We start from the raw sequence: 13,142 nt of genomic DNA on the forward strand, positions 1-13,142 counted from the left end.
AAAATATTTTTGATATGCTGGGTTAAGTAAAATTATATCCATAGCTCTCACGAATTAAAATAAACCACCCAGTGAAAGGTCCTTCAGTTAAGGGAAAATATGTGACTTCTTTTTAAGTATTCCAATAAGCAGACCAATGAATCATTTCAAATCATTTTTTTCCATGGCCATATTGATGTTGTATTGCTCTACTCCAGAGTAGCATCTACGTACCACTCGCTCAATGATGGGCTGAAACCAATTCCCATATACAAGCAACAATGACATTTTGTCTGAGCAAAAACCAGCTGCTAGAATAGGGATGGGTTTTGGTGTTGATTTCTTGCCTTTCCCAGGTGTTGCTATCTGAATTGTGCAGTTTGAAGTCAAAGGCTTTTTGCAGTATCTAGAAGTGAAAAAAAATTAATTAGAAAATTTGAGTAACATCTCATACAAATGCTTTGAAGTTGGCACTGAGTCAGGAAATGCAACCCTCCTGTGGCCTCCACACTACAACTGGCGTGACCAGGGTCCCCAACAGCACTAGTGTTGCTGTCAGGACCTTATCTATCATCTAGCAAGACTTCACCATCAAAATTTGCCTGGAGACCCATGTGCCCTCCTATCCCACTGTCATGTTCCACAAGGGGCCCAAGCTCCCAGGTGCTCTCTCACTGCCTTGAGCTTCAGCACCAGATAACTGACTATATCTGCTCCAATCAGCTCCATCTCCATTTGTTTCCAACCCCCAAAAGCCTCACTAGGATCTCTGCAACACAGTTCCAGGAGCAAAATTTCAGCAAAATTTTACCAAAAGAATCCTATCCTCAATTTCTTCTCTCAGGACTTTCTTCACCTTCTTATTCTATGCTGGCTCATGAGGACAGATCTCCCAGGTCGTACCTGTTTTGCCTCCATAGCCTTTGTGTCAGCAGCCCTGGACAGGATTTAAGTGTGCTTCCTGTTTGTCACAAACATTTCAAGACAAGTAGTCTCTCCCTCTTTCACCTCTAAAACCTTGCAAAGTGTTGTCACTAGATACCAGCTACCTCCGTCTCCTGCTGTCATCCATTCATTTCTGGTTCACTCCCCTTTATTTCTTAAATATTTTAATGGCTCCACTGTCAATCCATCCAACACTTTCTTAGTGGTCTCCATATTCACCACACAGCCTGATAATCTGACACATGGTCCTCTCAGTTCCATACCCTTGCCACCTCCAACAACCGTGGCCTCTACTGTGTCTCAGTCACTTACTCCTCACATCACAGACATCTTATCACCTACAAGTATACCACACTGCTCCTATCTTTCCAACTCACTCCTCCTAGTTATCTGGACTCCACAATCATCTGTCCAGGACTTCTGGTCTCTGCTTTGGCCTTTCACCCCTCCCCGTAGGCTATTCTCAACACATCAGACAGAATGGCTTAAAGCTTAATGTCTTAACACTTAGGTCAAACCTCATCAATCTTCTGCCTAAAAGCCAATGGCTTACTGTATTGCCTAAGGAGAAGTTCCCAAGTCCTCACTGCTGCCCACTACTTCCAGGCCCTCAATTATAATTTTTATTTATGATAGTCACACAGAGAGAGAGAGAGAGGCAGAGACACAGGCAGAGGGAGAAGCAGGCTCCATGCACCGGGAGCCCGATGAGGGACTCAATCCCGGGTCTCCAGGATCGTGCCCTGGGCCAAAGGCAGGCGCCAAACCGCTGTGCCACCCAGGGATCCCCTAGGCCCTCAATTATATATTCCACGTACATGCATGACTGTAAATAAAGGCCTCAAGTGTTACACAAAAAATGTTAACAGTTACCTCTAGGAAACAGAACTCAGTGGAGGGAGAATTATGCTTAATAATCATTGTCTATATATCCTAAATAATGTTTTATGCTTTCATACAATATTTTATATTTAAATAAAGTCCTACACCAGGATTATAAAAGGAAAGACCAACTGACAAAAAGTTGAAATAACTTTAAAGTTTACATGACTGAGTTTTGGACCATGTTTATAAAGTATGGGTAAAGGTTGGCAAACTTTCTATAAAGAGCAGATAATATTTTAGTTTTGGGCACCACATATGATCATACTGATTTGGTCATAATTTACTGACCCTTGGTCTATGACTACTACACATCCCACCAGCCTCACTCCCCTCTACTCACCAAAACATTAGCATTGCCATGTTTCACTGACCCACGTATGTATTATCTAAGTTAGAAATTAAGGTTTTGTTTTTTGTTTTTTTAATTTTTTTTTGTAAATTTTTATTTACTATTTATGATAGTCACAGAGAGAGAGAGAGAGGCAGAGACACAGGCAGAGGGAGAAGCAGGCTCCATGCACCGGGAGCCCGACGTGGGATTCGATCCCGGGTCTCCAGGATAGCGCCCTGGGCCAAAGGCAGGCGCCAAACCGCTGCGCCACCCAGAGATCCCAGAAATTAAGGTTTTACCAAGTTCACAAGCAAAGTTTTCCAAACGAACCACTTTCTTTTAAAATAGATTATCAGAACTACTAACATTTACTAAGCATATTATTATAAAACTACTTTACTAACCACATATACGAAGAAATGGTCCATGATTCTAAAAACTTTTGAGTTCTCACTAAGAATGTATGTAGTCATATGGATAAATAATAATGCTTTCAAAATAATTGGTCATATGGATAAGCAATAATGCTTTCAAAATAATGTAACTGAAAAGTAATCATAATGCAAAGAATATTGAAGTGGGAATAAAAAAGAATAACAAATCAGGGAAAGAAAATAAACTTGAGAAATTTCTTACCCATTTAATATGTGTTCAAAAAGATGAACTTGACCATCTCTGCAAACAACAGCTAACTTGACAGGCTAAAAGAAAAATTTACTGATTATTCTAAGGGGTTAATACACTTCAGTCTACTCTAATGGATAATTGCTTTAATACACTTATCAAATTTAAGCTGTTCTCCCCCAAACCCAACCCTTTAAATAACCAGAGAAGTTAGAACACCAAGGTTACACAATTGCTGCATTTAAAAATCATTACTCTCATCAAAATGACAATTGGAGTTTTTGTAAAGTTTAGAAATGAAAGTTTAGGGGAAGAAGTTATTAGTCAAGGAGAATACAGCCTGGAAGTCAAAAGAGCGAAGTTACCACTACCAAACCAAGTGCAGAGACTGGCAAAAGGGAACAGGTAGGCCTTGCATGTAAGAGCAGTAGGGATTGCTGAAAACACCTCTGCCCACAGTCCCCATCCCCCATCCATAAGCATTCACCACAGTGATTTACCTTGAACAGTCTAAGCTTACTTGAAGTCTGATTTTTGTTGTATTTTGTTCTTCCTCCCTTGTGTCCCCTTCTTTCCCAAATCATTAAATCATCAATACATTAATTTTAAAAATACAATTTGCAAAAAAAAAAAAAAAAAAAATACAATTTGCAAAATCCAAAAACAAATTCTCAAAAATCAGGCCATTTACCTCTTCTTTATTTTCTGACAAAGTCAAATCAATATACACAGGTTCATCTGTAACTGTAAAAGACATCACTGCATTCTTTTCTTTGTTTTCTGACCGGACCTGCCTAGATAACAAAACCAATGATTAGATAAAAAGAAATTTAAAAAACAAACAAAAAATCATGAGCGCCTATGGGGAATCACAACATTAGATTTCCCCACAGCTTTTGCATCCTGAAAGGTTTCTACAGATCACACTCAGACACATCTGTGTCACTGCCATTTACCATGGATGATGAAAGGAAGAGAAAAAGCACTAATGCACTTACGGAGATTTAAACAATGAGTAATATTCTCTATTCTTTTCCACTATTATTTGCCTATCTTGATGCCAGTACCACATTGTATCAATTATTATAGCTTAACAACTCAGGAAATTAGGCAATGTGAGCTCTCCAACTTTTTCTGCTTTTTCAACATTGTTTTGCTCCTCTATGTCCTCTGTATTTTCATTTGAATTTTAATATCAGACTGTCAATTTCTATAAAAGTGTCTTCTAAGATTTTGACTGGGTTCACACTGAAGCTACAGATTAATCCGAGAATTTTATCACACCACTACGAAGAAGAGAAGAGTCCGGAAACAGACCTATATGTGTATTCACCCAAATGATCCTTATTAATTGTTGACTCCTTGTTTAAGAATTTGCCTACTTGCTAAAATTTATTTATAAACCCCCAAATCAGTACTTGTGGAACTTCCATGGTCTTAACAGGGTATGCTCATAGCAGCGAAAAATAAGAGTTGCCGACAATGTTAAACAAGGCTACCCTCTGACTTACATCAGCTCTCATACGATAAACTAGTATTATTAGTATTATTTAGAATACTAAAAAGATTTTTTAGTGCCACGTTTTTTGCTTTTATGCTTTTTGTTGGTGATTTTTTATTTTTTTTTAATTTTTTTTTTAATTTTTTATTTATTTATGATAGTCACAGAGAGAGAGAAAGAGGCAGAGACACAGGCGGAGGGAGAAGCAGGCTCCATGCACCGGGAGCCTGATGTGGGATTCGATCCCGGGTCTCCAGGATCGCGCCCTGGGCCAAAGGCAGGCGCCAAACCGCTGCGCCACCCAGGGATCCCATGTTGGTGATTTTTTAAAGATTTATTTATTTATGATAGACATGGAGAGAAAGAGAGGCAGAGACACAGGAGGAGGGAAAAGTAGGCTCCATGCCGGGAGCCCGACGTGGGACTCGATCCCGGGACTCCAGGATCACGCCCTGGGCCAAAGGCAGGCACTAAACCGCTGAGCCACCCAGGGATCCCCTTGTTGGTGATTTTGCTTTTAAAATGTCCCCTATGAATGTACCTAAGAGAAAAAAAGCTGATATTCCTTATGGAAAAAAATATTTGTGTTAGGTAAATTCTGTTCTGGCATGAATTAATCAACTGTGTGTCTGTATAATAAAGTATTATTAAATAGAAACACATAAGACAAGGTTATGTATTGATTAAATGACAAAGATGTGACCAACGAGGCTTGCAGAAACCTAGCCTTGTATTTCCCAGAGAAATAATAGTTCAATCTCACCAACTCAGTGCTCATGAGGACTTATTATAACATAACTACTGCAAATAACCAGAACTGACTGTATGTGTATACCCATGTATATGTGCAAACCCAGTTCACTGGAAATACTCTTTTCAACAAATGGTACTGGGACACTGAATATTTCCAATACAGAAACATAAATTTCCATCCATTCCTTGAGGATGCAAACTGGTACAGCCATACTGGAAAACAGCATGCAAGTTCTTCAAAAAGTGATCCAACAATCGCATTACTAGGTATTTACCCAAAGAAAACAAAAATACTAATTCAAAGGGATACATGCACCCTTGATGTTTCTGCAGTAACAAATATCTACAAGAGCCAAATTATGGAAACAGCCCACATGTCCATCAATTGATGAATAAAGATGATGTGATTCATACATACATACACACACACACACACAAATGGTGTAGTCAATTAAAAAAAAATGAAAACTTGGCATTTGCAGAGACATGGGTGGAGCTAGGCATTGTGCCCTCAATTCTCTCCATCTCCCTCTGCCCCCACCACACTGCTCTTTAAAAAAAAAAAAAAAAAAAAGGCGTGCCCTTGTAATGAGCCCCAGGTGCTATGTGGAAGCACTGAATCAGCATATTGTAATATTGTACACCAGAAACTAATATTATACTGTATGTTAACTAACTGGAATTTAAATAAAAACTTTTTTAAGGGATGCCTGGGTGGCTCAACGGTTGAGTGTCTGCCTTTGGCTCAGGGAGTGATCCCTGGGTCCTGGGATTGAGTCCCACATCAGCCTCCCCACAGGGAGCCTACTTCTCCCTCTGCCTATGTCTCTCCCTCTCTGTGTCTCTCATGAATAAATTAAAAAAACAAAACACAAAATTTTCCATAAATGGCCCTCTGGGGCAGCCTTTTAATGTGGGTTTTTAATTTTTCAAGTTTACTCCTCTGTTGCCAGGAAGTCCTCAGACCTACACATACAATTTGAGGGATGTTAAAACAAAAATCAACTTCTCTTTTATAGAAGAAATTTTGTGCTAGAGACCTTTAGGTCTAGGGAGCCAAAGAGGTGAAGCATTTTTAAGACTAAGATCAGGAGGTTTTGGTGGCAGATTTTAACTTTTTGGCATTACTAATTTCTTAAGTAAGTTTTAAATCTTATGAAACTAAAAGGAATTATCCCAACTGGCATGCCTCAAAAACTAGAAACAGGAGAGAAAACCAACACAATGTGATTATGAGAGACATAATTAGGAACTATGGCTCAGCCAAAAGTTTGAAGGTGAACAGAAGTCCACATTAGGCCTTATGAACCTGTCTCCACCCAACTATGTCAAGATTACATATGTGATAAGGCCCACTTGTATAAGGCCCACTTGTACTGAATATTATGTAGCATAAATTCATAATAACTTGATATGATAGAAGAACACATTCAACTAATTTATTACTAGTATGAGAAAATAGTTTTTTTAAATCTCCACTTATTCTATCCATGAATAAGCAGCTTTTAAAAAAAAAAAAAGGTTCACTCTCAGATCTCATAAAATCCAAAAAACTCTTATTTTCTTCAAATTAAAAATTGCCCAATGGCTATTTAATACCAAATTAACTTTTACTTTTTAAAGTAGTTCCAGGGGCACCTAGCTGGCTCAGTCAGTAGAGCACATCAATTCTTGATCTCCGGGTTGTAAATTCAAGCCCCACATTGGTTGTAGAGATTACTTAAAAATAAAATCTTTAAAAAAAAAATTACGAAAAAAAAGGGGAGAGTTCCAAGGAAAGTTAATAACAGCAACTATTGCAAAAAAAAGGGGGTGGGGGAGGTACCTGGAGATTTCCAGACAAAGCCAAAGAATTAAATGTCCTCAGTGAAACATCCATCCATAAATAGACATTACTTCACTAACCTAGAAGTCCTATCTATTTCAACAAAATCAGAGATTAGCCCAAATTTTTAAAAGGTTATTTATAACTTGCCCAGTCACAAAAATATTTAGACTACTCTACCTCTAAACAAGCAAGGAGGAGGTTCTATTAAATGCTCTTAAGGTTTTCTTATACCTGTTTTTTTAGGCAGGCTCTATTCTTCATTACAAGTAAATCTAACATTAAGTACAATAAAATAAGTCTCACATTTATCACTTGTATGAACCGTACAGGCTGTGAGATATTCTTTCAAGGCAATGCTACCTCCCAGATCCAAAAGACTACATACCAGACGTTGAGTAACCGGTCATGTACTGCTCCAGACAAGAAATAAAGACCTGTGATTCCATCAAACGGCTGGCTCTCATTAGGAGGTCTGATAGTAGTGAAGGTAAGTGATGAAACTGGCGTTGCATGGCCTGTGAAGTGCTAGAGAAAGTCAAATCTCATTTAGGAGAGGGCACAGAGCAGCAACAAAAATTAAGAGTCCATGTGGACGGATCATAAACAATACATATGATCCATATCTGAAATCAGAACTCCAGGATAAAGGCAACAGCTAAATTGAATTCTAAGTAAGTGAGGTTATATGTGCTACATTCCTCTCACTTTTAAAAACTCCATCTGAAAATACTGAAAAATCACAATGTCCTTCTAACTCTCATGGCCCTACTCTTTCTTCCATTTTTGCATTAAAAATCCACTTAATTCTATGCATGTTTAAAGGGATGCCTGGGTGCTCAGACACAGCCAAGGAATTGTAGGTCCTCATTTTACTCTCAGTGAGTCGAAACCACAATTTTAAGGCATCATCACAGCACCAAAAGTACACCCCTGAGCACACTCAAAATGCAGTATTATATCACTATAGTAAATTCTGCAAATGTACTAAATGCTGGATGTAAGCTAGAAATAAAACTATCATTCTATAGCAGAATAAAAAATTTTTAATTCAAACTCTACTTATTTGTTCTATTCATTTTTCAAATGCATTTGAAATTGACATGTCTAACCCATTTAATATCAACAAAACAGATTTGGAAGTAACTGCTGTCTACAGATTCTACTATTTGATATGTATGAAAACAACAAAGCTGTATTCTTAAAACAATATGCTATGGCTCAGACTTTTTGCCCTTCTCCACACTTACTCTAGATGACTATGAGGCTTACAACTAATTTGATTCACTCACTCTGTAGATTTCTTTGGTCTCCAAAACCCACAGTTTGATTGTTCGGCCAGCTGAAAGCAACATCTTTCCATCTGGGCTGATACACAGGGAGCTGACACTGCTATTGTCGCCTTTCCATTTGCTGTATTGTGAAGAGAAACAAAAACATCTCAATTAATTTGGAGAAAACAGAGCAAAAAGATAACAAAAAACAAATGAGGCATTAAAATATTACTTAAGGTTCAATGCCACATTGCATTCCCTAAAAACCTGTGTCAAGTGACTAACCATAGAAGTACACTAAGGTAAAGCCTGGCCAACAAAACAAATTCTCAAGAAGTACCAGAAAATGTAAGAGTAAGTGTTTTAAAAATGTAAAATGAGAAGTTGTGCCCCCTGTGATCTATGAAGTAGATTTTGTGAATGTCCAGGAAACTCTATCAGGCTGACTGGACCACAAGTCCATCCTATCCCCACCATGATTCCTGTACTCTGTGGAAGGGTGGCCTTTAGTTTACTTAGCAACACAAATTATTTCTCAAGCTACAGTCCAAAAAAGTTATTTCTATCCCAAATCAACAAGATATACCCCAATCTGACAGAGCAAAATAAATTAGGTCTAGATGATTCCCTTCCAATATCTTAAACATGAGTAGCAACATGAATCTTTGCAGGTTGTCACACACATTAATATATTTATACACAACAAGGAGCTTGGCTACTCACTTATAAAATCAAGAAACAACAGTAGCAATCTTCTTCCCAAAAAAGGTTAGTTATAAAGTAAAAGAAAACATACTGCTCTGCCAGTCACATTGGAATATTAGGGATCCCTGGATCAAATTAGGGATCCCTGGGTGGCGCAGCGGTTTGGCGCCTGCCTTTGGCCCAGGGCGCGATCCTGGAGACCCAGGATCGAGTCCCACATCGGGCTCCCGGTGCATGGAGCCTGTTTCTCCCTCTGCCTATGTCTCTGCCTCTCTCTCTCTCTGTGACTATCATAAATAAATAAAAGAATTTAAAAAAAAAAAAAAAGGAGTATGTCAAATTACTCATTTGGAAAAACAAAAGTAGATTCCTCTCTTACACTACACACACAAAAAAATGATTAAACTAAAACTGATGAAAATTAAGTATTAAAAAATCTATAGGAGAGTGTTTTTACAATCCTGGCTTAGGAAAGACCTTCCAAAGCAGTTACAAACCATAAATCATAATGGGAAAAATAATCTGATTTAAATAAACAAAACTTCTGTACTACAAATCATATATTTAAAAGCAAAAGGCCAAAAAATATCAAAAATTTAAACTATGAGAAAAGGATTAATATTCAAAATACATAAATAGCTCTTTATATAAAAAAAAATAACTCAAGTCCAAAAAAAGAACTCAAAATAAAAACACATGAAAGAAATAAACAGGCAATTCATACAAGAAATACAAATTGTCAATAAACATGAAAACACTCAACTTTACTAGTAATCAAGGAGAGACAGCAGTAACATAGGAGACCTTTTCCTTTATCCTTTTCAGCTAATACTTTCAACAATTTCTCAGGAATTCCCACAGCTCCAACATTTTATATTCATTATTCCACACATATTCACTTAACATACATATTTAAAAAAAGACAGGGTCACCACCTGACAAGCTTCCTTGAATCTACCTTCCCACTCAGCACTGAAACAGTCACAGAACTACCACTGCCACAGCTCCCCCCTTCCACCACCAACCCCCCCCCCCATAAGAGCTGTGCAACTCACAAAGTAACCTCCTACACATCAGTATCACCTGAGAACTTATTAGAATTTGACTCCCAAACCCCACCTGGACCTACTGAATCAGCTCAGCTGTCTGCGCAAGTAATTCACATGCACATCACAGCACTAGAAGATTTCTCTGTAGAAAATGTGACTGAGGGCAAAGTAATAACCCACACAATCTGACATTTGAAGGCTTCCTCATCACTCTACAAATGAAGCCCACAATTGAGCCACCCACCCACACAGGCCTTCCAATCGGCTTTTTAATATTTTATTTTCAAATAACAGGCAGCCAAGGATCCTCAGTCATTTGAAGAATGCCTTTAACATAGAAGAAGCTAAAATCAAAAATCACATCTTTAAGAGGGAGGTAATATAAGGAATAAAAGAAAAATACTTTAAATCCTGTAATTATTATCTTCAGAGAGTTAGAAAATATTATATCCATGAAGGAAACATGAAGCAACCAAAAGAAATATTAAAAGAACAAAAACAAAGCTCCCAGAAGTTAAAAGTATGGGTAGAGAAATTTAAAAATTGGCTCCAAGGTTGGAAGATGAAATAGGGGAAATCTCCTCTGTAACAAAAGAAAAGGACAAAAGGGAAAATAAGAATAAATTTAAGGGATTAGTCCAGGAAATAACATCTATGTAATGGTAGGTTACACTAGAGAAAGGTCAAAGACAACAGAGGGATGAAATTGTCAAATAAACCGTTCAAGGAAAAATGAAGAACATGAATACTTCTGGGGTAAATGGTCCCTTGAGTAATTCACTAACTAAATAAAAACACACTGGGTATTTTAGAACATAAGGATAATTAATACTGAAAACTAAAAACCAATGAACCATAAATAAACAAATCAATGAACCAATGCTTCAAAATCCTGAGTTATTTCCAACCTAAAATTCTCTCTTCACACTCTAAGTCAACTGTGAGGATACAATAAAGCCGTCGGCAGATGCGCAAAATCTCAGTAAATTTACTGTCCACATACTTGTCTTAGGAAGCTACCAATTAGTGGATTTCACAAAAAAGAGAAGAGTAATCCAACGAAGAGAAAATGGGATCCAAGAAATAGAGGTTCCATCTGACAAAGAGAATTCTCAGGATAATAATGAAAGAAAATCCCAGGATCATCACTGATCAGCAGATCCTGGAAGAAAGCTGAGAAGTCCTCCAAGAAATAGATGAACCTGGAGGGAAGCCTTCAAGAAATAAATATAACTGGTATAACTGGTATGTCTGGGTGGCTCAGCAGTTGAGGGTCTGCCTTCAACTCAAGGTGTGATCCTAGGGGTCCTAGGATGGAGTGAAAGCCTGCTTCTCCCTCTGCCTATGTCTCTACTTCTCTCTCAGTGTCTCTCATGAATAAAATCTTTAAAATAAATAAATAAAAATAAATAAATATAACTGATTAACTGATGTGTCCCCCAAATAACATCCTACTGTGAAAGTGAAAATGAGCAAATAATAGGTATATACAAAACTAAGCAAACGAACAGTAAGGCAACTCTATGACCTAAGAAAAGCACAGTTTCATGCCAAAAAATAATATAAACCTGGTAGAGTACAAGGCTTATCTGTAATAATATTTAATGCAAACAATGAACAGCCCTTCATCAAAAAACTGTGATGTAACAATACTGAGAGAATGAAAAGAGGAGAGGCTAGAGGCCGAGAGCTAAATTCTCATCTTCCATAGTAGGAAGTCAACACATAATAACTAAAATGGAACACGGAATCTATTAACAGTAGCCTAAGAATGTCAATAATGAAGGTAGAAACACGGTATCGTATGGGACATAGGGGGGATGAGAGTTCAGGCTCAGATCCAACCTATTTCTGGGATTAAACCCAACACTGCAGAATGTGAACAAAAGCCTTGAACATTAGTAGCCCTTATGTGAAGCACATACAGTTGCAGGGGCCCCACCCCAGACCTAGTGGAGAATCTCCACAGGTATTTCTGACAGTCATCAGTGGGGAAAATACTGCCACAGATAAATGGAGGTACAATATTTATGGAACCTCCAGGCAGATGACTTGTTCATCTGCACCTCCTGCCCCAAGCCCTCCTTCAAATTCTAAGCCTCTATCACCACCCCACCTGCTTGACTTTCATGTATTATTTCAAATTCAACTTGTCTGAAAACTCAAAACCATTTTGCTCTTCTGGCTGTAATTTCCATGAACTGAACCACTACTCCCCTGGTAAATTCACAAAGCTGAAAAGTTAAGAGTTACATTTAACTTCTTTCTGTTACTTAATACCCCCTTCCATGTTACCCAAATGTTCTTATGGGTAAGAATGTTGGTATCTTTTCCATTTTCACCTCTCACTTAACCATCCCACTCTTGAACTACTACAACCACCTGGAATCTGGCTCCTTTGCCTTTGAACCCGATCTTTTCCATTTATTCTACACAATGCTGGCAGATAACCTTTTCCTAAAGTATCATCTTGGTAACTTTATTCTTAAGACATAAAGTTCAGGGATGCCTGGGTGGCTTAGAGGTTGAGTGTCTGCCTTTGGCTCAGGTTGTGATCCTGGAGTGCCGAGATGGAGTCCCACATCAGGCTCCCTGCATGGAGCCTGCTTCTCCCTCTGCCTGTGTCTCTGCCTCTCTCCCTCTATGTCTCTCATGTATAAAGAAATAAAATCTTAAAAAAAAAAAAACATGACGTTCAGTGGCACTCTCTCCTGCTTATGACATAGAATCATAGAACTCCAAGAAAACAACTTTAAAACAGCAGGAAAACACTGGACCAGAATCCAAGACAGCAGATAAGAACTTCTTTCCTGCCGCTTACTAGCTAGAAGACCACAGGCTTCATTATCATTCCTAGGGTCCTCATCTGCCTAAGCTGAAATACAACATTTACTAAACATCTACTATAAAGCCTATCAGGGATCCCTGGGTGGCGCAGCGGTTTAGCGCCTGCCTTTGGCCCAGGGCGCCATCCTGGAGACCCGGAATCGAATCCCACGTCGGGCTCCCGGTGCATGGAGCCTGCTTCTCCCTCTGCCTATGTCTCTGCCTCTCTCTCTCTCTCTGTGTGTGACTATCATAAATAAATAAAAATTTAAAAAATATATATATATATAAAGCCTATCATAGGATTAGGTGCTTGAACTAGAAAAGTTGTCTGAGATTTTTATGTATGACAGGTAAGGCCAGACTCTTAAGATACTTTGGCCCATATCCTCTACCAGCCATTATTCCCTAGTATGTAAATCCTCTAAATCTTTCACGTCCCTTT

At 38.3% G+C, this 13,142-nt stretch overlaps 1 protein-coding gene and 1 non-coding gene across 2 annotated transcripts in view; both read right to left on the reverse strand.

Annotated features, from left to right (window-relative positions):
- WDR43 (WD repeat domain 43) overlaps positions 1 to 13,142 on the reverse strand; it is a 43,818-nt gene that overhangs the window by 19,985 nt on the left and 10,691 nt on the right. Inside the window, exons 4-8 of the mRNA XM_041756812.1 lie at positions 8,136 to 8,256; positions 7,232 to 7,371; positions 3,456 to 3,558; positions 2,777 to 2,841; positions 214 to 385 (exon numbers count right to left, since the gene is read on the reverse strand). Of these exons, the coding sequence (XP_041612746.1) occupies positions 214 to 385; positions 2,777 to 2,841; positions 3,456 to 3,558; positions 7,232 to 7,371; positions 8,136 to 8,256 (601 nt within the window). The remainder of the gene's footprint in view (positions 1 to 213; positions 386 to 2,776; positions 2,842 to 3,455; positions 3,559 to 7,231; positions 7,372 to 8,135; positions 8,257 to 13,142) is intronic.
- On the reverse strand, positions 7,679 to 7,763 carry LOC121492287. The gene has a single exon (XR_005988183.1). It is a non-coding gene; the product is annotated as a small nucleolar RNA SNORD53/SNORD92 (small nucleolar RNA).

The sequence above is a fragment of the Vulpes lagopus genome, chromosome 5 (genome assembly GCF_018345385.1).
Source record: "Vulpes lagopus strain Blue_001 chromosome 5, ASM1834538v1, whole genome shotgun sequence".
NCBI lineage: Eukaryota > Metazoa > Chordata > Mammalia > Carnivora > Canidae > Vulpes > Vulpes lagopus.